The 26,494-nt window shown below is 43.9% G+C and overlaps 2 protein-coding genes across 9 annotated transcripts in view; both read left to right on the top strand.

The window, feature by feature from the left end:
- The window catches only part of LOC139563190 (contactin-2-like), a 101,733-nt gene extending 81,096 nt beyond the window's left edge, over positions 1-20,637 (top strand). For all 8 annotated transcript variants that reach the window (XM_071381554.1, XM_071381564.1, XM_071381586.1 and 5 more), the window contains 17 exons: positions 3,840-4,052; positions 4,321-4,423; positions 4,759-4,940; positions 6,572-6,708; positions 6,863-6,992; positions 7,121-7,271; positions 7,647-7,774; positions 7,961-8,136; positions 9,255-9,375; positions 9,641-9,799; positions 9,910-10,130; positions 10,340-10,574; positions 10,778-10,893; positions 11,630-11,816; positions 12,766-12,878; positions 13,901-14,069; positions 15,679-20,637. In XM_071381554.1, the coding sequence (XP_071237655.1) occupies positions 3,840-4,052; positions 4,321-4,423; positions 4,759-4,940; positions 6,572-6,708; positions 6,863-6,992; positions 7,121-7,271; positions 7,647-7,774; positions 7,961-8,136; positions 9,255-9,375; positions 9,641-9,799; positions 9,910-10,130; positions 10,340-10,574; positions 10,778-10,893; positions 11,630-11,816; positions 12,766-12,878; positions 13,901-14,069; positions 15,679-15,788 (2,651 nt within the window). In that variant the 3' untranslated portion in view covers positions 15,789-20,637. The remainder of the gene's footprint in view (positions 1-3,839; positions 4,053-4,320; positions 4,424-4,758; positions 4,941-6,571; positions 6,709-6,862; positions 6,993-7,120; positions 7,272-7,646; positions 7,775-7,960; positions 8,137-9,254; positions 9,376-9,640; positions 9,800-9,909; positions 10,131-10,339; positions 10,575-10,777; positions 10,894-11,629; positions 11,817-12,765; positions 12,879-13,900; positions 14,070-15,678) is intronic.
- Positions 20,638-21,896: 1,259 nt separating this feature from the next.
- On the top strand, positions 21,897-25,283 carry LOC139563214 (acidic mammalian chitinase-like). The gene is made up of 11 exons (XM_071381607.1): positions 21,897-21,965; positions 22,128-22,157; positions 22,421-22,625; positions 22,727-22,783; positions 23,014-23,179; positions 23,391-23,515; positions 23,737-23,860; positions 24,066-24,248; positions 24,390-24,506; positions 24,613-24,739; positions 24,882-25,283. Exons 1-11 carry the CDS (start codon positions 21,941-21,943, stop codon positions 25,088-25,090), a joined length of 1,368 nt encoding a protein of 455 aa, XP_071237708.1. The 5' UTR covers positions 21,897-21,940; the 3' UTR covers positions 25,091-25,283.
- The last annotated feature ends 1,211 nt before the right edge of the window (positions 25,284-26,494 follow it).

Genomic DNA, 26,494 nt, shown 5'->3' with positions numbered 1-26,494 from the left:
CCACAGAAGAACTAAAGAGACGGGATAAGGCATCAGGCTTGGTGTTCTTATTTCCCGGGCGATAAGAAATCACGAACTCGAAACGAGCGAAAAACAACGCCCAACGAGCTTGACGTGCATTGAGTCGTTTGGCAGAACGGATGTACTCAAGGTTCTTATGGTCAGTCCAAACGACAAAAGGAACGGTCGCCCCCTCCAACCACTGTCGCCATTCGCCTAGGGCTAAGCGGATGGCGAGCAGTTCGCGGTTACCCACATCATAGTTGCGTTCCGATGGCGACAGGCGATGAGAAAAATAAGCGCAAGGATGGACCTTATCGTCAGAATGGAAGCGCTGGGACAGAATGGCTCCCACGCCCACCTCTGAAGCGTCAACCTCGACAATGAATTGTTTAGTGACGTCAGGAGTAACAAGGATAGGAGCGGATGTAAAACGCTTCTTGAGGAGATCAAAAGCTCCCTGGGCGGCACCGGACCACTTAAAGCACGTCTTGACAGAAGTAAGAGCTGTGAGAGGGGCAGCCACTTGACCGAAATTACGAATGAAACGCCGATAGAAATTAGCGAAACCGAGAAAGCGCTGCAACTCGACACGTGACTTAGGAACGGACCAATCGCTGACAGCCTGGACCTTAGCGGGATCCATCTGAATGCCTTCAGCGGAAATAACAGAACCGAGAAATGTGACAGAGGAGACATGAAAGGCGCACTTCTCAGCCTTCACGTAGAGACAATTCTCTAAAAGGCGCTGGAGTACACGTCGAACGTGCTGAACATGAATCTCGAGTGACGGTGAAAAAATCAGGATATCGTCAAGGTAAACGAAAACAAAGATGTTCAGCATGTCTCTCAGTACATCATTAACTAATGCCTGAAAGACAGCTGGAGCATTAGCGAGACCGAACGGCAGAACCCGGTATTCAAAATGCCCTAACGGAGTGTTAAACGCCGTTTTCCACTCGTCCCCCTCTCTGATGCGCACGAGATGGTAAGCGTTACGAAGGTCCAACTTAGTAAAGAACCTGGCTCCCTGCAGAATCTCGAAGGCTGACGACATAAGGGGAAGCGGATAACGATTCTTAACCGTAATGTCATTCAGCCCTCGATAATCCACGCAGGGGCGCAGAGTACCGTCCTTCTTCTTAACAAAAAAAAACCCCGCTCCGGCGGGAGAGGAAGAAGGCACCACGGTACCGGCGTCGAGAGAAACAGACAGATAATCCTCGAGAGCCTTACGTTCGGGAGCCGACAGAGAGTATAGTCTACCCCGAGGGGGAGTGGTCCCCGGAAGGAGATCAATACAACAATCATACGACCGGTGAGGAGGAAGGGAGTTGGCTCTGGACCGACTGAAGACCGTGCGCAGATCATGATATTCCTCCGGCACTCCTGTCAAATCACCAGGTTCCTCCTGAGAAGAGGGGACAGAAGAAACAGGAGGGATAGCAGACATTAAACACTTCACATGACAAGAAACATTCCAGGATAGGATAGAATTACTAGACCAATTAATAGAAGGATTATGACATACTAGCCAGGGATGACCCAAAACAACAGGTGTAAAAGGTGAACGAAAAATCAAAAAGGAAATGGTCTCACTGTGGTTACCAGATACTGTGAGGGTTAAAGGTAGTGTCTCACATCTGATACTGGGGAGAAGACTACCATCTAAGGCGAACATGGGCGTGGGCTCCCCTAACTGTCTGAGAGGAATGTCATGTTTCCGAGCCCATGCTTCGTCCATAAAACAACCCTCAGCCCCAGAGTCTATCAAGGCACTGCAGGAAGCAGCCGAACCGGTCCAGCGTAGATGGACCGACAAGGTAGTACAGGATCTTGATGGAGAGACCTGAGTAGTAGCGCTCACCAGTAGCCCTCCGCTTACTGATGAGCTCTGGCTTTTACTGGACATGAAATGACAAAATGTCCAGCAGAACCGCAATAGAGGCAAAGGCGGTTGGTGATTCTCCGTTTCCTCTCCTTAGTCGAAATGCGAATACCTCCCAGCTGCATGGGCTCAGTCTCTGAGCCGGTGGGAGGAGATGGTTGAGATGCGGAGAGGGGGAACACCGTTAACGCGAGCTCTCTTCCACGAGCTCGGTGACGAAGATCTACCCGTCGTTCTATGCGGATGGCGAGTGCAATCAAAGAGTCCACGCTGGAAGGAACCTCCCGGGAGAGAATCTCATCTTTAACCTCAGCGTGGAGTCCCTCCAGAAAACGAGCGAGCAACGCCGGCTCGTTCCAGTCACTGGAGGCAGCAAGAGTGCGAAACTCTATAGAGTAATCCGTTATGGATCGATCACCTTGACATAGGGAAGCCAGGGCCCTGGAAGCCTCCTTCCCAAAAACTGAACGATCAAAAACCCGTATCATCTCCTCTTTAAAGTTCTGATAATCGTTAGTACACTCAGCCCTTGCCTCCCAGATAGCTGTGCCCCACTCCCGAGCCCGACCAGTAAGGAGTGATATGACGTAGGCGATCCGAGCTCTCTCTCTTGAGTATGTGTTGGGCTGGAGAGAGAACACAATATCACACTGGGTGAGAAAGGAGCGGCACTCAGTGGGCTGCCCAGAGTAACAAGGTGGGTTATTAACCCTAGGTTCCGGAGACTCGGAAGACCAGGAAGTAGCTGGTGGCACGAGACGAAGACTCTGAAACTGTCCTGAGAGGTCGGAGACCTGAGCGGCCAGGGTCTCAACGGCATGACGAGTAGCAGACAATTCCTGCTCGTGTCTGCCGAGCATTGCTCCCTGGATCTCGACGGCAGTGTTGCGAGAATCCGTAGTCGCTGGGTCCATTACTGGTCGGATCATTCTGTTATGCAGGTGAATGAGGACCCAAAAGCTACTTAACAGAAACAGAGTCTTTATTCCAGTCTATAACAAAAACGATAATCCTGGATATAATCTCAGGTAAAGTCAACCAGGAAAACTGAAATCCTCTAGGCAGTAGAGGGGAACAACTGGATACGCGACCACAGACTGCAGGTCGCTTCGGGAAGGCGCAGGCCGTAGCTGATATAGATACCTGCTCACACGCAGCATCTGAAGAAGGCGGAAACACGACAGGGCGGAACAAGGACACAGAACAGCAAACATCAAACAATGATCCGACAAGGACAGAAGCGGAAAACAGAGGGAGAAATAGGGACTCTAATCAGAGGGCAAAATAGGGGACAGGTGTGAAAGAGTAAATGAGGTAGTTAGGAGAATGAGGAACAGCTGGGAGCAGGAACGGAACGATAGAGAGAGAGAGCGAGAGAGGGAGAGAGGGAGGGGGAGAGAGAGGGATAGAAAGAGGGAAAGAACCTAAAAAGACCAGCAGAGGGAAACGAATAGAAGGGGAAGCACAGGGACAAGACATGATAATCAATGACAAAACATGACATATGGTTAAAGTGACTATGCATATATGATGAACAGAGAGTAGCAGTAGCGTAAAAGAGGGGTTGGTGGGTGGTGGGTGGGACACAATGCAGATAGCCCAGTTAGCCAATTTGCGGGAGCACTGGTTGGTCGGGCCAATTGAGGTAATATGTACATGAATGTATAGTTAAAGTGACTATGCATATATGATAAACAGAGAGGAGCAGGGTTGGGGGGGGGGGGGGCACACAATGCAAATAGTCCGGGTAGCCATTTGATTACCTGTTCAGGAGTCTTATGGCTTGGGGGTAAAAACTGTTGAGAAGCCTTTTTGTCCAATCTCTGCTTCCTCTCTGAGTGCTCCCTTGAAAAAGTTTGTGGAATGTTTTCATTGATAAGCCCCTATTTAAGGCACATTGATTAAGTCTCTCTCGTTTCTCTCTCTTTCTGTCCCCTTCTCCTCTCGTTAGCGCTGTCCTACCGCTGGTTCGTTAACGACTTCCCCAGCTTCGTGAAGCCTGACGGGGGTCGGTGGTTCGTCTCCCAGGTAACGGGCAACCTGTACCTGGCCAAGGCGGAGCCTAACGATACAGCAAGCTACTTTTGCTTCACCACCATCGACATGGACATCAGTACCAAGAGTACCTTCAGCAAGGCCAACCAGCTCACCGTGCAGCCAGACGGTACAGGAGTGTGTGTGTGTGCGTGCGTGTGCGTGTGCGTGCGTGCGTGTGTGTGCGCGTGTGTGTGTGTAGAGAGAAAAGGTCTATTCAAGTACTCTGTTACTCTTACACGGTAATTGTGCAGCTTTGAAAAGCTTTTGACATTTCAATTGACAAGGAACTACAGAGAATACAGTGCTGTATTCTAAGAGGGGAGACTTGAAGTGCAGGTTTAGCCATGTATCAGCCATTTTCTCTGTTGTTGACATGTCCTCTCTATTAACCACAGCCAATGCCAGGAAGTCAGCTCCTGCTATCAAAGTGCGTTTTCCAGCAGAGACCTACACCCTGGCAGGACACACCACCCAGCTGGAATGCTTTGCCTACGGAAAGTAAGTCCCTGATCCATGTTATTGTCCCATATTGTTAAAATATCTCCAATTTGCAAGCTTTAACACCAGCAATGCAGTAATCAATAGCAATTTAATACAAAAAATAACAAGATAGAACAAAAACACATGACAAATAAAAATAAGAAGAACACAAAGTATGTAAGCAATCTATATACAGGATTTGTTGTATTTCATCTGTATCCACACACTCTCTCCCTGCATTCCCCTTCTTGCCTCTCCCTCCTCCCATTTCCTCTTTCTCCTTCACATCCCCCTCCTTCTGCCCATGCCTCTCTCCCACTTTATCCCCCACTGCTTCCTTTCCATCACCTTAGTCCTGTCCCAAAGTTGCGTTGGAGGAAGGTGGATGGTCTGTTGCCGTCTAAGGCCGGGGCCAGTGCAGAGGGACCCATCCTCACTCTGCCTGAGGTGACCTTCCATGACGAGGGAGTGTACGAGTGTGAGGCCTACAACTCTGAGGGCCGCGACACACACCAGGGACGCATCAACGTGCAAGGTAGGGAAGAGACACAAACACACACAAGCCCAAAACAACAAAGCTTACATTCCTCATAACCTGATCTACACTGAACAAAAATATATACGCAACATGAAACCATTTCTAAGATTTTATTGAGTTACAGTTCATATAAGGAACTCAGTCAATTGAAAAACCACTAGGCCCTAATCTATGGATTTCACATGATTGGGAATACAGATATGCATCTGTTGGTCACAGATACCTTAAAAAAAAAGGTATGGTCGTGGATCAGAAAACCAGTCAGTGTCTGGTGTGACCACCATTTGCTTCATGCAGCGCGACACATCTCCTTCAGATAGAGTTGATCAGGCTGTTGATTGTGGCCTGTGGAATCTTGTTCCACTCCTCTTCAATGGTTGTCCGAAGTTGCTGAATATATGCGGGAATTGGAACACGCCATCGTACACGTCAATCCAGAGCATCCCACACATGCTCAATGGGTGACATGTATGGTGAGTATGCAAGCCATGGAAGAACTGGGACATTTTCAGCTTCCAGGAATTGTCTACAGATCCTTGCGACATGGGGCCGTACATTATCATGCTGAAACATGAGGTGATGGGAGTGGATGAATGTCACGACAATGGGCCTCAGGATCTCATCAAAATTGCCATCGATAAAATGCAGCTGTGTTCGTTGTCCGTAGCTTATGCCTGCCCATACCACAATGTTGACATCAGAAAACTGCTCGCCCACACGACATCCTACACGCTGTCTGCCATCTGCCTGGTACAGTTGAAACCAGGATTCATCCGTGTAGAGCACACTTCTCCAGCGTTCCAGTGGTCAACGAAGGTGAGCATTTGCCCACTGAAGTCGGTTACGACTCTGAACTGCAGTCAGGTGAAGACCCTGGTGAGGATAACAAGCACGAGATGAGCTTCCCTGAGACGGTGTCTGACAGTTTGTTCCCTGAGACGGTGTCTGACAGTCAGAAATTCTTTGGTTATGCAAACCCACAGTTTCATCAGCTGTCCGGGTGGCTGGTCTCAGACAATCCCACTGGTGAAGAAGCCGGATGTGGAGGTTCTCGGCTGGCGTGGTTACATGTGGTCTGAGTGTGAGGCCTGTTGGCTTATGGTAGAGAAATTAACATTACATTTTCTGGCAAGAGCTCTGGTGGACATTCCTGCAGTCAGCATGCCAATTGCACGCTCCCTCAAAACTTGAGACATCTGTGGCATTGTGTTGTGTGACAAAACTGCACATTTTAGAGTGGCCTTTTATTGTACCCAGCACAAGGTGCACCTGTGTAATGATCATGCCATTTAATCAGCTTCTTGATATGCCACACCTGTCAACTGGATGGATTATCTTGGCAAAGGAGAAATGCTCAACTAACAGGATGTAAACAAATTTGTGCACAACATTTGGGAGAAAATAGCCTTTTGTGCATATGATACATTTTTGGGATCTTTTATTTCAGCTCATGAAACACGGGACCGACACTTTACATGTTGCGTTTATATTTTTGTTCAGTGTAGTATCCAGCAGCAAGTCTGAAACCCTGTTCCCCCTGAATATCACCATTATATGACCATCAGAACCATACGAGTTTACCTGAATTTGTCTGTGAACTTGTCCGTTTATCTGTTTGGTCCCTTCAGCCCAGCCAGAGTGGCTGCAGGTGATGAGTGACTTTGAGGTGGAGATCAGTTCAGAACTGCACTGGACCTGTGTGGCTGCTGGCAAACCAAGACCCTCCATACGCTGGTTACGTAATGGACAGCCCCTTAGCACACAGGTATATACACACACACACACGTACACATAGACACACAAGCCCATATCGCTCGTCTCTCTCCTCCCTTATGTGATGTTTTTCCCCCTCCCTATTCATTTACCTATATCTCCTTCCATCCATTCCTCTATCTCTCCATCCATCCCTCTGACATCAGGACCGAGTGGAGGTCAATGGGGGTCGTCTGAAGGTCATCAACCTGGCACTGGAGGATTCTGGGATGTATCAGTGTGTGGCTGAAAACAAACACGACACCATCTACTCCAACGCCGAACTGAGGGTGCAAGGTGAGAGGTCAGGGTTCAAGGGTTAAAACCAAACCCCGTAAACACTGCAGCCCAAGAGAAATGCAACTTAACACCCGAGTTCTAACCTCTCCATCTCCCTGTCCTCTCCCCTGTGTTGTGGTCTCCAGTCCAGGCCCCAGACTTCCGCTCCAACCCGGTGAGGAGGTTGGTCCCAGCAGCCCGAGGGGGGCAGGTGATGTTGGAGTGTCGGCCGCGAGCCGCCCCAAAACCTACCCTGTTCTGGAGCCGTGGCACTGAGCTCCTCACAAACAATAGCAGGTACACGCACAAACACACACCTGACCCTGAACCTCACTTTAACCTTAGATTCAGACTTACTGAGGCTTGATTCAGAAAGCCTCAACAGTTCTGGTGTGTGTGTGTGTGTGTGTGTGTGTGTGTGTGTGTGTGTGTGTGTGTGTGTGTGTGTGTGTGTGTGTGTGTGTGTGTGTGTGTGTGTGTGTGTGTGTGTGTGTGTGTGTGTGTGTGTGTGTGTGTGTGTGGAGATTTAAAGATAAATGTGATCTGAAGGAAAAGTGTCTCATGTTCTAGCTTCGATTTTGTCCAATACTCCCACCTAACAACAAGTGCAAACTGCAAACACATGAAAACATTTGAGATAATAAAGATTACGTTTCCTGCTTCTAATCCCAGGGTGACAGTGACTCCAGATGGGATCCTGTGGATCCACAACATCAGCAGGGCAGATGAGGGGAAGTACACCTGTTTTGCTGAGAACTACTTGGGCAAGGCCAACAGCACTGGACACCTGTCAGTTAGAGGTACACAAAAGCATGGATGCACACATACATACACAAAAAACACACACATTTGCATACACATGGCATGCACATTCTTTCACACGTGTACACACACACTGGCCCACTGAAACACCTGTGTAGTTTTAAGACAGTTTCACTCCTCCCCTACTCTCCTCCTTCACTTTCTCCTTCCCCTCTCTTCCCCAGATGCCACTAAGATCACCCTAGCTCCCTCCAACGCTGACATCAACCAGGAAGAGAACGTCACGCTGCAGTGTCACGCGTCACATGACCCCACCATGGACCTCACCTTCACCTGGGCTCATAATGGAGCTATGCTGGACCTGGAGGACCCCGCCGGACCGTACCACCGTGTGGAGGGGGTGAGTTAGTCAGGCCACAGTAGAATGTACCACTGCAGGAATGGGTGTGCGTAATGATGAATAAGACAAAAAGAATCCACAGGTTCATTTGGGGTTATTTTCAATCAAACCGTTTGAAATTGAATCAAACTAAATTGAATAACAGATAATTTTTTAAATCAAAATTACATTTAATATGATTTTTTGAGTGAATAGTAGGGTTAATGAAAATAACCATTAAGCAGGGTGTATTTACAAGACATTAGTCAGATATATGCCTCATTTCAATCTAAGTTGCAGACCATATCAAGGAAACTATCCATTTAATGTGCAGAGTCACACCCTACTGTTCACGTCTTGCTGATGAAACACTTCTATGTTGATGATGTGACATTGCCGTTTTCCATGCCCCTGGGTTTACTGGGGATTAGAGTTTATAATCCTGACCCAAACAAATTATGGTCAGCACTATGATTTCACTGTCATTGGAGTCGTCTTATAATGGGATAGACTTTCAAAGCAGAGTGTTGGATATAATTGAATTTCATTTGAATTAAAATTTCTTTCAGTACTGCTGTGAAACTGTGATTATATGAATACTGAATACCTGGCTTGTTTCTCTGTATCAGACAGACCATGTCTCCAATTACTGAGTATGTCTCTAATTCTGAACAAGCTCTCTCTCTCTCTCTCTCTCTCTCTCTCTCTCTCTCTCTCTCTCTCTCTCTCTCTCTCTCTCTCTCTCTCTCTCTGTCTCTCTTTCTCTCTCTTTCTGTCTCTTTGTCTCTCTCTTTCTGTCTCTTTGTCTCTTTGTCTTTCTTTCTCTGTCTGTCTCTCTGTCTGTCTCTCTGTCTGTCTGTCTCTCTGTCTGTCTCTGTCTGTATCTCTGTCTGTCTGTCTCTGTCTGTCTCTGTCTGTCTGTATGTCTTACTATCTCTGTCTTTCTTTCTCTCTCTCCCTGTCTTTCTTTCTCTCTCTGTCTTTCTTTCTCTCACTTGCGCTATCTGTCTCTCTGTCTTTCTCTCACTTGCGCTGTCTGTCTCTCTGTCTCTTTCTGTCTTTCTTTCTCTGTCTCTTTCTGTCTTTCTTTCTCTCTGTCTCTTTCTCTCTCTCTCTCTGTCTTTCTTTCTCTCTAACAGAAGGAGACCATAGGTGATCTGTTGATAGTGAGTGGTCAGCTGAGTCAGGCAGGTACATACAGCTGTACAGCTCAGACCGTGGTGGACAGCGCCTCAGCCTCTGCTAAACTGGTGGTCAGAGGTAAGACCCGATCATATCGCAACAACTCACCTGTCCTTTTCTATGATGGTCGTCCTCATGAAATGTTTGTGTTACAGCATTGCAGGATTTCGATTCTACATTTTATGAGGATTTTTACTTAATGACTTACTTGCTTAATCCTCTTCATCCCCAGGCCACAATGAGCTCCGTCCACTACTTTCTGGGTGAGGATTTGTAGTTGCATGTAGATGAAGGAAGTTGGATAAATGTCCTGACTAAGCATTCTCCAACGGTCTCTCCTCAGGCCCCCCGGGACCTCCTGGTGGTTTAGTGGTGAAGAACGTTGCTGAGACGTCGGCGGAGCTGCGGTGGAGTCGTGGCTATGACAACCACAGCCCCATCGGGAAGTATGTCATCATGGGTTGCTCCCCACTGTCATCCAGATGGAGGACGATGAGGACAGGTGAGAGGACCACCGTTGTGTGTGCACGCGTGCGTATGAATGTATGTTTTTGTATCAATCAATCAGTCCCTGACCTCTCCCTCTCCCCATACGCCTCACCCCCCCCACAGACCCATCTAACATTGAAGGCAATGCTGAATCGGCTCGTGTGGTTGGCCTGTTGCCCTGGATGGACTATGAGTTCCAGGTCATCGCCAGTAACATCCTGGGTAGTGGAGAGCCTAGCATGTCCTCTCACACCGTACGCACCCAGCAAGCAGCTCCCACAGTTGCCCCTAGTGGACTAGGTGGAGGAGGAGGAGACCGCAACGAACTCATCATCACCTGGACCGTAAGTGTGTCTGTCTGTGTATGTGTACGTGTGCCTGAGTGTGTGTGTGTGTGTGTGTGTGTGTGTGTGTGTGTGTGTGTGTGTGTGTGTGTGTGTGTGTGTGTGTGTGTGTGTGTGTGTGTGTGTGTGTGTGTGCGCACTTTAGAGAGAGAGTTAGATGGAGAGCTTTGTCAAAGTTGACATGAAGTTTTGTTTGAATCTGATCCCAGCCCATGGCCAGAGAGTACCAGAATGGAGATGGCTTTGGCTACATCCTGGCATTCCGGAAGCGGAACACTCCGACATGGGTGGTGGAGCGTGTTTCCAACGTGGAGTCGTCTCGCTATGTGTACTCCAACCAGAGCCTGTCCCCCTACTGCCCGTTTGAGGTGAAGATCAAAGCCTACAACCGTAAAGGAGAGGGTCCCTTCAGCCAGATCGCCCTGGTGCACTCTGCAGAGGAGGGTGAGTCAGAACAGATCTGGGTTATACAAGAAGGATGAGGAACATTATGCTACATTGCCACAAGAGGGCGAACAAAAACAGAAAAAACAAAATGCAGTTACCAACCACATTTGTTCACTGTGTTTATCGTACTTGTGTGTGTTGGATATAATCCTCAACCCTAATTTCACCCCTGACCTCTGACCCCTGCCACCTCCATGCAGAGCCCACGGTGGCGCCCTCGAGGATCAACGCCACGGCTCTGACGGCATTCGAGATGCAGGTGTCGTGGGACCCGGTCCAACACCTCAGCGCCAATGGCATCCTCAGAGGTTACGAGGTTAAGGACCTGCACAACATACACATGAACATATACATATACCATGAAATATATCATACGATATACCCCGACATGTGCATTTACCCCTAACAATGTGACAAGCAATGGGCCCTGGTCGAAAGTTGTGCATTATAAAGGGAATAGCATGCAATTTGGGACGCATATCTAGACTTCAGGTTCAAACCAGTCTGAACCAGTCAGTACTGGTGTGAAAGGTAACTGAGGTAACAACTATGGTGCTATTACCATTCTGAGGCAAAAGTGACACTGCCCTGGAGATGACCTCACCTCATCGCCTCAGCCTTGATATCTTATATCCCCCGACTAATAAAGGTTTTATTCATTTATTTGATGTGTTATTTAGTTGGGATCAGCATGTTTTTGTCCGTCGCCAGGCAGATTAGGTCTGATGGTTGGTTATCATGATGGCCCTGAGGGGGAAAAATGGGAGAGTCAGAGTATGAGTCATTAATGTTATGACAGGGCAGCTGGAGGAAACTTTGCTCTTTAATCTGGTTATTGTTCATTGTACACATTTAAAAGGAAACTGTTTAAGAGATAACAAAATGCTTACATTTTAGGGCCTTCAAGTGATCTGTTCATATTTACCTCACAGTATATTGTGAGAAAGAAACAGTCATAATTATTTGATCGTTTCTTTTTTGGGGACGGCCCCCCAGTTTTTCACAGAGATGTACTCTTGGTGGCATCAGCACACTAAAATGTGTGTTTACAGATCCGGTACTGGCGTCAGCATGAGCGGGAGGCAGCTGCAGACCGTGTGCGTACAGCCGGGTTGGAGACAACGGCTCGCGTGGCAGGACTGAGACCCAACACCCGGTACCATGTTACCGTGCTGGCCTACAACAGCGCTGGGACAGGACCAGCCTCACCCAAATCCACTGTCACTACCAGGAGACCACGTATGTAGGACACACACACAGTATTGCCACCACCAACACACCGTACTGTATGTGTGACATAACAAACACACACACTCAAATATTATTTCAGTCCCCTGGCCCCAACCCTCTTCAAGGGATCAGATGTGACATAACTGGGTTGAGCCAGTAGTGTAAGTATGAGTTCTCCCATGTGGGATAAGATGGATTGTCCCTACCAGCTGAGAATACCCCAGGGGTTCAAACACACAGTGTGTTTGGGAGGGGAGATATCCACCATGCACCTGACTACCGGTATGCACTGGGCTTCAAGAAAAACTCCTCCTAAAAATATTTGGGTATTAGTCCATTGATATACACTGTAGTTCCCAAAATGTTTTGCATGTCAGCAATCAAGTTTTCAAGATATGTAATTTTTAAAATGCCCGAAATACAGCCTGTATGATGCGTTTTGTCATATCTCTTGAAAACTTGATCGCTGACATACAAAACATTTTGGGTCTATATCAACAATGGACTGATGAAACAAATACCAAAAAATTGTTTGAGGGTGGAATTTTCCTTTAAGGGTGTTAAGGGATTCTAGTGGGGGATTTAGATCCTGATACAGAGGATCTTCTCTTCTCTCTTCTCCTCTTCTCCTGGGGTTCTCTCTGGAACTTAAAAGGGTTCTCCTATGGGGAAAGCTGAAGAACCCTTTCGGAACACACGGACGTCAACATTACGCAGAAATATACCTATATTAATATATTATATATGATATCATGCCTTTTAGTTTGCAGTTCGGTTACAGTTTGGTTATCATAACATTGCTGTATCTATAATTTGTGCGTGAGACCTTTTGTATTACCAAGTTATTAAGTATGAAATTGTAATTCCTCAATAACTTCCTGGTCATGTCTTGGTCAAGTAAGTTTCAGAAGGTGAGAGACCGGCCAATATGTTGTTGTCTGTTCTTTAATGTTAACAGCTCCTAATCGCCCCCCTGGCAACGTGTTCTGGAAGACTGATGGCTCATGGGTAACTGTGAGGTGGGATCATGTCAAGGCCCTAGACAACGAATCAGCTGTACTGGGCTACAAGGTGAGTGGTGTCTGTTTTGAAGGAGAGGTGTGTGTGCAGGTGAATATGTGTTTGTCATATTGCAAATGCACGGTCAAAATATTTCAAAGAATGTTTAAAATGTGTGAAGGGAAAGGGGATATGCGGTCAAAATGATTCATGTTGTTTGGATAAATCATAATGAGCTACTTCTGTAAATAATCAGATTTGCAGAGCAATAAAAAGGTCATATAAAAAAAATCTTAGAGCATGATATGGCATATCATCAACAGATAACATTAACAATCATTTATTGTTTTTATAATGTGATAGTGTGCAGAGAGAAAAAAGAAAAGGAATAAAGACATTAGCTTGTGTTAGTGGAATTAAATAATTCCTCTAATGTACTCATTAATTAAAATCAATCTGTCTATTTATAAGAATTTGTAAGATACTTATTAACATAAAATAGACAGGATACAGTCTTATTAAAATTAGATAATAGTATTTATTCTCGGCGCACGCTACCATTTGATCATAAACAACAGGTTTATATACAAGATATGACGTCATAGGTTACAGAATAAGTCTCCTTGTCCTGACTAATAGAAAACAGGTTCAAAAGTTCATTCCAACTTCCCAGCGCACACACATGACACACAATATAATCTATTCTCCTGAAGGCTCACTATAATTTATTACCACTTTAGCAGACAACTCAAGATAGTGGAAGACCTAAAAAGTTACCCACAGCCTTATCTAAACATCTCAGGGCTAAGTTGGGTCAGTTCAACCATAGTTTAACGACCCTTTCTGCTTATTTTATAACCCACAACACAAATCTCTTTTCACCAGGTGTGCAGAGTTCAATTAGTTATAGTTTTATCTAAAGCTAGAAATTGTTTTAATTATTTATTAACAAAATTCCTAACACTTGTTAAACAAAAAATACTTCAACAAACATTGAACAAAGGGGCAAAGGAAAAACATGAAATAACTGATTTCCTCTGTACAGTTTGTCAGAATCTGAAGTGAAGCTGTTCCCTCCCTCTCTCTTCTTTCAGGTGTTGTATAAGCATGAGGGCCAGTCTGCACTGAAGGTTCTGGACAAGGGGAAAACGTCCGTCACCCTGCCCCTACCCAAAGACAACGGCTATGTGGTCCTGGAGATACGCTCCTGGGGGGAGGGAGGAGACGGAGCCGCACACGAGACCATTGTTTCCCGCGACTCAGGTGAGACAGACTGACTGGGTATGTCGCAATAATATCTCCTTTTTCCTGAAGTGTACATTCATTCCCTACTTCCCACAAATCTAAAAGCATTGGATTGGTGGAAGGATGAGCTATACTAAAGGGAATTTCCACCATATTTATATGCCAGTCATTTCCTTTCAAATCAGTGAAGGGAAGTGAACAATTGCACACTTTGGGAGGAAGGAGATATAATAGGGACGTAGCCACTGACACTGAGGTTTAATGGAAAGGAGACTTCGGCACAACACATGTTTTCAGTCACACACCACATAGCCCCAGAGCTTATCCAGGCAAGGTTTTGTGTCAGGTTTAAGTTACATCCCCACCTGGGACTTGCCTAGCAGCAACACCACTCCTGCTGTGACTAGAACTCACTACAGGAGGAAATAAACCAAATCTCTCCTCCTGTTCTTCACCGAGTCTACCCCAACAGCTAGCATTGCCTGAGGCTAACAGGATTAGCTAGCTGTCACACACAGAAGGGTACAAGAGCATAAGTGCTAATTTGAACCAAGAGGGACTAATTAGTATTTTGTATCAACCGACGGCTAGACACGACAGCTGCCTGTGAGGTTAGGTTGATAGGCTGCTGATGGAAGTTGAGGTTTGTCACTGAATGACAGGGTTTAGTGAGAGAAAGTGAGGGTTAATGGGGGTTTGCCTCACTGGGCTCTGTATTAGTGCACGCAGACATGTACATACAGATGAAAGATCGTATTTTGTCTCAGCAAAATAATCCTGTAGTAGCAGGATTTGAACATTTAGTCCTTAATGTTGCTTGATCGGTGGTTAGGTTATTATCTGGTCAAAATGAGGCTACATGAAAAGTAGAATACTATTTATATAACCGTGTGTTAGTGCGGAAACATCTCAGCAACAAAAGAGTGATCAAATTAAGATCCTACATCTGTACTGTACACACGTGTGCGCCGGCACCACACACACGCACACACATTAGTACTTAGATTCTGCTTAAATATGACCTATGCAGAAATCACTCCATCATTTCCTAGTTGCAAAAATGTCAGGTTATGTGACAAAACAAGCAAGTATAGTGTAGAGAATCATTGTACCATCGAAACCGCTGTGAAATATATTTTCTATAACCAAAAATATTGTATTTTCAGCTGTTTGAAGCTGGTGTACAAAACTGAAAGTAAAAGAGCAAAAACAAAACTTAAAAATGGACGCTTAGAAATAGAGCACATAGAACAGATCTACCGCTTCCTAGACTTGCTTTCAATGAGAATGACAGATCTATAACTCACATTTCTATGATAATTTTGTTGTGTCACCCAAAAAGTTACATATTGCACCTTTAAGACTGCTTAAAGTTAGAACACAATAGAGCTGTTTTAGCCAGTCAGAGAGACAGGTTTAAATGAGTCCGCGTGAGTCAATTCGTTTTTCCATTGTGCTCCATATTAGGACCTGTCTTTCACTATTCTGAGACCCTAGCTGTGACTCCTCAAAAAAGCAAAGGAGGCAAGAAGGCAATTGTTGGGATAATACTGTACTAGATCATGTCTGCAATTCCCCCCCCCCCCCCCATCATCTCTCTCACTGTCGCTCTCTTCCTCTCAAACAGGAACTGGAATGATGGTGCAGAACCAAGCAAGTTCCCCATGGTCCAATCACGCTCCTCTCCTTCTCACCGCCACACTCTCCCTCACTCTTATTGGCTTACTGGACCTGTGATCTCCGCCAGTCCCTGGACATTGTGTCATAGTCATGGTGTCAAGCCTATTGTTCAGATTCACCTATCTATTGTTTTGTTGTGGCGGGGAGGGGAATTTGAACAGGTGGACAGGGGTGTGTGGTGGGTAATATTTGAAGCAAGGGGGATGGGGGAATTAAAATGATTAATGGTTATTTTATTCTTCTTTTTATAAGAACATCATACCGGGACATTTTTTAAGTGTGTGTGTCTATGGGTTTTAAGGGGGTGGTCAGACTACCTGATTGTCAATTACATTGGTGTCATTAGAACCATGCCTTATGGGGAAACGAGAGGCTTTTGTCCTCCTTCACAGCAGCAGGGCAATGCGTCACACTCTCCATGTCTCCCCCTACTCTGCTATGAACCCTAAGCTCGATAGCGTATTTCAGTCGTGCTTTCTGAAGTCGGTTCAGTTTCGTGTAGTTTAAAAAATGTAAAAAATGGATTTCGGTTTCAATGTTTGTTTTTTTACAATAAATGCACTATACATAATGTGGGTTGAATGCTGTAATAACACAGATTTTTGTTTTTTAAAGCCCCATGATGGTAGTGACTACCCAATACTGCATATCACTTATTAACCATTCACATTACTTTATTAATAAAATATGTCAGTTGTGTATGTATACATTTGTTTTATTTGATAACTTTGGACTAGATTCAATCAGATCAAGCAGTAACTGGCAACAGCAGACACCCGTGCGGGTGGATGTTTTGGAGGTGTCAGAGGTGAAACTGTACTGCAGTCAAATCGGTGAGCAGCTGCTCTGGCGATCATCGTCACGAAGCTACACCCGCCCCATTTGCGTGAGAAGTTCAGAATAAGAAAGTGTAGGCTATGTAGAAATAATTACACTGAAATTGTAAAATCATTCAACTTAAATAGTAAGGATTTCCATCAGACTAATCAAGGTGTAGATTACATCTCACATTCTAGTGTTCAAATTTGTAATCAAGGCTGCATGTGATTTCTCTTATTGTGACTCATTGCAGCCAATGGTAATGTCCACTTTAGGTATAATGCCAGTAGCTGCTTGGGGATTTGACAGTTCTAACACAGTTCTACCTACTACACGGTCAAAACATCAGTTTTGCGGATGTTGGCTAAGCAGATCTGATTGGGCCCTTTTTTATTTTATTCCAGATCATTGTCTCATCTCTGCTCATGCAGTTGCAGCCAGCCAGCCTTCTATCTCTGTGCTCCCCAATGAGTCATCCTATGCATTATCTGGCTATAGAGCTGCTGCCTACGTTGTCTGACGAAATCACTATTTTAGTAGTTCTTCCAAGTAAATAAGGCATACTTTTATGACTGCTGAATACCAACTATCAATCACTTGTATTGTCGGGTAGAGATAGTAGGCACGCAATGGATTATGGTCATTATAGTTAATTACCACATTTTCTGCAGTAAACTATGTAGAATATTGGGCTGTTGAAAAGTACATCTCCCTACTACATCACAGTTTGCGCTTGATCTGATTTCTCTGTAGAGAAACGGTGCATTGAGCTTACAGTAAAAAAAAGAGAAATACATGAAATTCAAATAATTGAACCGACATCGGTCAATTAGTTAATTAAAAAACAAAAAATAACATTTTGGTTAATCGCTTAGCACTATATGTCACCCAACTTAACTTCTGTATGTAGAACATCATGTGTACATACAGAAGAGTAGACATCTCTGGTTCACTCAGACACTGACCAACTCTTTGTCTCTTGAATAAGATGAAGGGGGGATTAAACAGTGATGTCATTCATACATCTCATGGTTCTTCAGGAAGTCTACTTCAAAGTGAACTCCCTGTGAATGAACGCTTGCTTACTTTCTTACGATACAACTCTTTGTCTCGTCCTAGGATTTTCTGCCCGTGTGTTGGTTTGTTTGTTTCATGTGATGTCGTTATGGCGGTGACAGCGTCCGGATGAATAACTCAACTTGATAAATATATTTATCAGTTCTTTGTTTACACTTTTTTTTGTGCCTCTGCATTGTCTAGAAGATTCAGACACAAATGGAAAACAATTTACGTTCAGTGTTTTTGGGATGGTTATGAAACCCATCTATGCTGAAGTGTAAGATGAGTATTTCGCCATGGCAATTGTTGCAATAAAACGATGAAAGCGGGCACTGAAGACTGATCACAAAGTACAGCGTTATCGTTCACATCTTACATAACATGTCCTGTTGTTCATTAACTATTATTAATCATGCAACACTTCTGCCATAAACACTGCCTGTCTGAGGAGAGTTCACAGCAAGGATACGTCATCTAAGGAACATGCCGCATCTGCTAGTTAATCATGAAGCCCTTGTGGGATTGATTTGGGTGGAAAGCAAGGATAATACCCGCACACTGTTTAGATGTTCCCAATGTTCCCAACGTTACAATACTAACATGTCAACCACTGTCCTTGTCAAGCCTGTTGCCACTGTACATTAAAACCATGGCAGCATTTGAACAGTGGGTATTCTTTTTCCATATGTGATACCCCCTTGCGCCTGTAAAGTCTGTGGAATGTGTGTTCTGTATAATACCTTGAACTATTGATTTTGGGCATCGTCAAGTAGTTCAATGGTAAACAGCCATTTCAACACAGTGTGTCTGTTCTGAATAGAACTACCGGTAGATGAGGCTTAGGCAACAGGAAACAAAATGGCAACTACTGTATGTTGTCTATTGTTTTTTTGTTTCATTTCTGTTGCTCTGAAACATTCATAGGCAGGTTGACCAGTATCAGTACAGTTCTGCTGCTACATGTTGTTCTATGCAGTAGAACAGTGCAAGGTATCAAGAAGTTGTGTGGCACTTCAGGGTTTGTGGGTCATCATAAATTGTAATTGTAAGTTCATGATTTCGATACATCTCAGGAGTGTAGGAATCAAACAATACTTTTTATGGTTTGCAAGCGGTCCGGAGAAGCCAAAATCATATTGTGTTTTGTTATTTGTAAAAGTCTGGGAGGTGAAAAAGGTTTGTTGAGGAAGTGGTTGGATGATGGTTTTTCTGGTGTTTTGTTGTGCCCACAACTGTATAGAAGTTATTATGATGTTATTGACTCTCTTAAACAGACATCGGTTGATTGTCAACATCAGAATGAGCAAGATACAAACACACTCTGGACATGAAACATGGTGATGACAATCTGTTAGTACAGCAACAACACCAGTACAATCTTAGAAAAAAAGGGGTTCCGTAAGGGTTCTTCACCTGTCCCCATAGGATAACCCTTTTGGGTTCCAAGTAGAACCCTGGAACCAAAAGGGTTCTCCCAGGAATCAAAAATAGTTCTTCAAAGGGTTCTCATATGGGGACATTCGAATTACCCTTTTAGGTTCTAGATAGCATTTATTTTCCCCGAAGTGTATACCCAGAGTGCCCAGTAGTGACAGTAATATTGTTTTTATAATACATAGACATATTCAGCACCACACTAGTCCCCACCTGGCAGTTTTTATGTTTAGACCAACGATGTTGTTTCAATTTTAGTGTGTGAAGTTACTTAACCCTGTGCCTGACGGTGTTCAGGGTCATTTTATATTGGATTATATTGTTGTGTTTTATAAACTGTTTTTGTATGTGGCTCAATGTACCTTAAAAGAAAGAGGGCAGCTTAAAAACGTGTGAATATCCAGATGTCTTGCAGTGATGACTTACTTGGGGAAACTCAAATTCACACTTCGTAGTTGAAGACAGTGAATGTGTGATTGGTTACTGGCTGGCTATACAAAACTGCAGGACAAGGGAGTCAACTTGACTCTCTTTCAACCTGCCTGTCAAACTGTAGTCAAACGTTGCTGGTGATATGATATCTCATTCTCCTCCATGTAGCAGCAACTGCAGGGTCTAACAGATGGCCGGTAATGCTGTAAGCTACTGGATCACCCAGCTCTGAGATCACCATACAGTATATCTCATCTAGCTGTTCAATAATGTTCAAGATAAACTGATAGAGCTGCCAATTGGGAAAGCAGCCTATGTTCCATCAAGAGCAGGATAGGAGTTATTGTAGTAAAGAAATATATATACACTGGATCTCACTCATCATCGGTCTGTAGATACTGTGCGGTACTGTACTGCTAGAGTACAGTTGTTAGCACACACTTAGCTCACAAACTCAGAACAAATGGCCTACTCTCTGGTGGCTAGTGTTGTTCCTTCTTCACTAAGCACTGGTATAGGCCTGAAAGACATACAAGTACACGTGATCTGCCCTTGCTTGGTTTCTAACCCAATTGGAAATATTGGAAACACTGCCTTTTTGGTTATGTACTTAATGCTAGCTTATTTGCGTAATGCTAGCTCATTTGCTAGCTCATTTGCGTATGTGTGTGTGTGAATGTTTTTGTTAACCCAACGCTTTTCGTATGCAAAGTTCCCATCAGCTAAGGACCCATTAAAAGTAATTATCATCTTACAGCATCTCTGTAATACTAAGGTGACATCTTTTCAAACCCCTGTTCTCTGAATATAATGTGTCATTTTCAAGAAGTCTGATTGGTCGGTTCAAATCAAACTTCCTGGTGGAAGCTACAATGGCTATTGAGGTAGAGCTTTCCCTTAACCACAGATCTAGGATCAGAGTACACTCCCCCTAATCATAACCTGAACCATAAAGGGATGAAAACAAATCTGTCCCTGTATCAGTGGTTAAGGGCAACCTGTTTTCTAGGATGTGTTTGTCTGTCAGCTGGCTGGGCTGAAATGTTGAAATGTTCTGATACCATTGGGCCCTTCTAAATCTGTGATTAAATGGGAAAGTGAAGGGGAGGTATGGCACTTGTAAATATTACTCAATAAACACCTTGGGATTGTATTTAAATCATGCTTGTTCCACTGTGTTTTTTATTTCCTTACCACTGTTGAATTTGCATGGCAGATGTAGCACGATCATATTAGATTGCTTTATTATGTCAGTTGTGACCTAGCAGCATGAATATACCCTTTTCAAGTAAGTCATAATACTTGCCATTTTACCTAGTGTGTGTAATTGAATCTATTAGGTAATCAGTTCGTCTCCCACTTCCCAGAATACCCAGGAATCTTATCACTTGCACTTTGGTACCAATTATTATTAGGGAAAATGAGAAGCATAAAGCAGCAAGAACACAGCACAGCTACTGTAGGAACTCTCCCGCTGTCACTGGTGGAGAAAGGTAATATGGTATTCATGTATTGTATGTAGTATGTAACTTTATATTCATTTATGTAACATTGCTTGTAATATCAGAGGTAATATCCCTACTATATTGCACCTTACTTATCACGGATGACATGGTGATGAAAGTGTGTTTATTATTTAACTTGTGAATTGCATACCTCTAGGAGGTATGTTAACAGTGAATGAGTGTGTGTACAGATGTAGGATATTAATTTGAGCCAGTTTGCTACAGTAGGAAAATAATTCTGCAGCAACAGGAAATGTGAATTATTATGCGAATTATAATTAAAGGAACTTTTTCGTAGGGGTACATACATTTTTCATTACGGCAAATATTTCTGAAATTTCAAGGTAGAAATTACAAACGTTAGAAGCTTTTTTACACCTGAAATACACTACAAGTTTAAATTTCCTGCTATGCAGGAAAACTCTCAGCAATAAAAGAGTGATCAATTTAAGATCCTACATCTGTATGCATGCAACAGACTTGGTTCAAGTACATTATTGAACACAGTGTGGGGTGGGTGGAGTTTGCACTTTTGGTGCAATTGCACTATTGTACCAGTCAAGTTATGTAAAGTGCACCTCAAGTATTTTAAACTGTTTATACATTTGACCTAGGTCTGGACATACATAAATCTGGCTTTGTTTGCTATCTCGCTATTATAGAAACATAGGTTTATTGCTAAATATTATGGATTGTGTATTACGAACAGTATCCAATACTTAATATTTACAAACTTGTTTCATCTGAATTAACAACATAACAACTGAACTGCTCTATACTTTAAAAAAGTATTTAAATAATGAAATGTTAAAATTGTATAATTATAACATGTTGTTATATATCTATATTTAAGTAATTCTGTATTAGTTCATGTGTCTCTTCATGTATTTATGTCATATTTTGTATTTATTTGTACAGGTACATTGTTTCTAAGGATAACAGACTTGATTTCACAACACAATGGCCAGACTCACTGTGCTTGCAGGTACATGGCTTCTTCAGTCATTATAATCCCTATCATCATCCTCATCATTATCATCATCCTCACCATTATCATCACCCTCATCTTATTCTTATCATTATTCTTCAACATGATCCTCTGGGCCTGGGTCATTCAGTGTATGTTAACACTGTCATCTCTCCTCAGGTCTGGGCCTTCTGCTGATGGTGCAGATTGGTAAGCATTTTCCTCATCAACTTTTTTTACATTTCTCAACTGAAATGTCTAGACAATAGAATACATCATTTATCTCTACCTAATTCTGTGGTTCATACTCAAGATGCTTGGCAATCGCATCAAAAACCACAGATCCCCCATAAGCATTTGGAATAATAAAGAGAGCATCCCAATAAGCATAATGTCCAGCTCGCTATTTTAAGGTACCCCAAAAGGTCAATGTGAACTTCTGTCTCTGAATAGTTTTCATTCTCTACCTTCAGCCGCATCCACCAAACTGGTGTGCCACATGACCAACTGGGCCCAGTACCGCCCCAGCAGTGGGAAATTCACCCCTGAGAACATCGACCCCTTCCTCTGCACCCATGTGATCTACAGCCTGGCCACCATTAACAGCTTCAACCAGGTCGCCCCCATCGAGTGGAATGACGAAACATTATACAACAGCCTCAACAACCTGAAGAACGTGTGAGTGAATCTGGGTTGACTTCAGTGAGAGTTGGGCCTTAGTTGATAACTCCATGATGAACACTAGGTTTGACTCCTCATCTTATCTCGCTGATCGGCAGGAACCCAATGATGAAGACTCTGCTGTCTGTCGGAGGCACAGTCAACGGACTCAGCCCGTAAGTCTAGTGATGATTCTTATTGGTTGATCACGATATTATATTGCGCAATTCCACATAAGGCAGATTTGTCTTTTTGCACTCAGCACCTGAGAAATCAATTATAATTATCATAGTGTTTCCCAGTTTTTGTCCTAATCTGGAGGACTGCTGTGTCTGTCAGGTTTCAGTCCTTTCATATAGGCTCACAACCTGAATAACGGTTAAATTATGTCTCCTTCCCCCTCCAGATTCATTGGCATGGTGTCCAAACCTGAGAGCCGCCAGGTCTTCATCAAGTCAGCCATCAACTACCTGCGTTCCCACAGCTTTGACGGTCTCAACCTGGCCTGGGAGTACCCCACTCAGAACGGCAGCCCCAACGAAGACAGGAAGAGGTTCACCGAGCTCGTCAGGGTAAGCTTGCACAGAACCTTTTTTTTTACTGACAGTTATAACACGAGTGAGGATTTGCACCAATATCTTTCAATGTGTTACTGTCATTTTCTGGGACTATTTATGGTTGTATAGCGATCTACCACCTGCTGAAGGGGTTAGCTCGGCCTGAAGGGCCAAATAGTTTATATTACTTTCTGTCAGAACGTTATGTTTCTGTATGGCTTTACAGGAGCTGCAGAAGGCCTTTATGGACGACGCCAGAGACACCAAGCTAACCCAGCTGCTGCTGTCTGCCAGCGTGGCTGCTCTACGGCCCACCATCAACTCCAGCTACGAGGTGGCCCAGATCGCCAGGTAGGCAGCATGTGACTGAGGGTGAAAGAGACGTTCGTCAAACACATTTTGAAATGATTTTATACCAGAGTTGGTGTGAATTACATTTGATCTAAAAAGACAAATTAGTCAATGAAGGAAAACCTTATAATAGGGAATAACACCATACATCCAATTCATGAATCTTACAAACTCAACAAGCACACTATACTTCATATACTTGTCTCTTTATGTCTCTGCAGCTCTCTGGACTTCATCAACGTGATGACCTATGACTTTCACGGACACTGGGAGAGATCAACCGGGCACAACAGCCCCCTGTACCGCAGCAGTCACGACTCAGTGACACACTACGACTTCAACGTCGTAAGACTAACACACACTTGATTTTATTAGGATTGATTCTGTTCCATGCTGAGTATTAAACCAGGAAGTACTTGTAAACCATTGTGTTATTGACCATGATTATATAATGGAAACTTGTAAATAAACTATTTACATATAGGAAATATTGGTGTTGATGTCCTCCAACTTAGCTGCCTTGTCCTAACCACCTGTCCATGTGATTTAGGACTCTGCCATCACCTACTGGCTGGACAACGGTGCCCCTGCAGAGAAGCTGCTGATGGGTTTCTCCACCTATGGCCGTACCTACCATCTTACCACCACCAACACTGGCCTGGGAGCCCCCGCCAACGGCCCCGCTGACGCCGGCCCATTCACCCGCGAAGCAGGATACTGGTCCTACTACGAGGTACATTTGATCTATGAGGCCTTTTTCTCAAACTCAAAGCAAACAGGCCATGGATCTCAAAACACTCTGTTATATTGTGTTGTTTGTTTGTTTATCTGTTCGTTTGTCATTAGCTAACAGAACGCTTCTCACTTCTCCCAGGTCTGCGCCTTCACCTCCAGCGCCACTGTTGAGTGGATTGATGAGCAGAAGGTCCCCTATGCTGTCCAGGGCAGCTCCTGGGTGGGCTATGACAACAAGGAGAGCTACGCTGCCAAGGTACATGCCAGGAACATCTCAGTCAATCGATCCATCAATCAATCAAGTTCTCTATATACCCATGTCCATGTTTACACATCTGTCTTTGTCTCCTTTGCTCCATCAGGTCCATTGGCTGAGGAACAAGAACCTGGGAGGAGCCTCCGTGTGGACGCTGGACATGGATGACTTCACTGGTGCTTTCTGTGCTGATGGTTCCTTCCCTCTTGTCAATCACCTCCGCAACTCTCTGGGTAAATTCAGTTCCATTTAAGTTAAATTCTAGTTTTTTTTTTAGAAACCCATAAGTCAACTACAGTAAAGGTAGGTCTTTATATCATCTCATCTCCCACTCTCTTCCCTTCCTCCACCCCTCCTTCCCTTTCTCCCTCCCAGGCTTCGCCCCCAAGCCCACAACCACTCGGGCCCCCACCACCACCCCTGACCCCATCCTCAGCTTCTGCTCCGGACGCCCAGATGGCCTGTACGCCAACGTCATCGATAACACCACCTATTTCCAGTGTTTCCGTGGAAACACCTATCTGCACAGATGCCAGTCCGGACTCGTCTATATTGATGCCTGCAAGTGCTGTGACTGGCCCTGAATGACTGCTAACTATGTAGGACCAGTTAGAATGCTATAACAACCTTCAATGACAACTAGCTGTAACGGCAATAACTTACCCTAGGAACTGATCCTGAACTGCAACTGGCAAAATTTTAGAAAATATACTTATTTTCATTTTGTCGTTTTCTATTGGTCAGGTTACTGTCTTTCTCAAATAAAAATAATACCATACTCACAATATTGTAAGACTGAATACAATATTATGAATGTTTCATTTTGCTTGTCAGTTTTTCATACTGTACCAGTCAAAAGTTTGGACACACCTACTTATTCAAGGGTTTTTCTTTATTATTACTATTTTCTACATTGTAGAATAATAGTGAAGACATCAAAACTATAAAATAACACATATGGAATCATGTAGCAACCAAAAAAGTGTTACAATTCAATTCAAAATATATTTGAGATTCTTCAAAGTTTGCCTTGATGACAGCTTTGCATACTCTTGGCATTCTCTTAACCAGCTGCATGAGGTAGTCACATGGAATACATTTAAATTAACAGGTGTGCCTTGTTAAAAGTTAAATTGTGGAATATAGTTCCTTCTTAATGCGTTTGAGCCAATCAGTTGGTTTGTGATAAGGTAGGGGTGGTATACAGAGGATAGCCCTATTTGGTAAAAGACCAAGTCCATATAATGTCAAGAACAGCTCAAATAAGCAAAGAGAAACGACAGTCCATCATTACTTTAATACATGAAGGCCAGTCAATCCGGAAACTTTCAAGAACTTTGAACGTTTCTTCAATTGCAGTCGCAGAAACCATGAAGTGCTATGATGAAACTGGCTCTCATGAGAACTGCCACAAGAAAAGGAAGACCCAGAGTTACTTTGCTGCAGAGGATAACTTGTTATGGCTGCAGGGGCACTATTGAGTAGCTTGGATGAAAGGTGCCCAGAGGTGCCCAGAGTAAACGGCCTGCTCCTCAGTCCCAGTTGCTAATATATCCATATTATTATTAGTATTGAATAGAAAACACTCTGAAGTTTCTAAACCTGTTTGAATGAGTTCTGTTATACTCTGTGAGTATAACAGAACTCATATGGCAGGCAAAAACCTGAGAAAAAATCCAAACAGGAAGTGAGAAATCTGAGGTTGGTATATTTTCAACCCATGTCCTAGTACTAGATGTACTAGATGTCAACCATCTATAGAATTTTGAATGAGGCTTCTACTGTGTTGTGGGACTGAATAAGAGGGGAATGAGTCAGGCTACTGGCAGAGAGACATTTCCTGGTCATGCGCATTTCACATGATATCCACTTGCGGTCCGTTTCTCCTCAAGACACAAAGGAATTCTCCGGTTGGAACTTTATTGAAGATTTATGATAAAAACATCCTAATGATTGATTCTGTACTTAGTTTGAAATGTTTCTTCGAC

Source organism: Salvelinus alpinus, chromosome 2 (genome assembly GCF_045679555.1).
Source record: "Salvelinus alpinus chromosome 2, SLU_Salpinus.1, whole genome shotgun sequence".
Classification (NCBI taxonomy): Eukaryota; Metazoa; Chordata; class Actinopteri; order Salmoniformes; family Salmonidae; genus Salvelinus; species Salvelinus alpinus.
The sequence above is the reverse complement of the archived record's forward strand: the minus strand, read 5'-3'. Positions and strand labels throughout refer to the sequence as shown.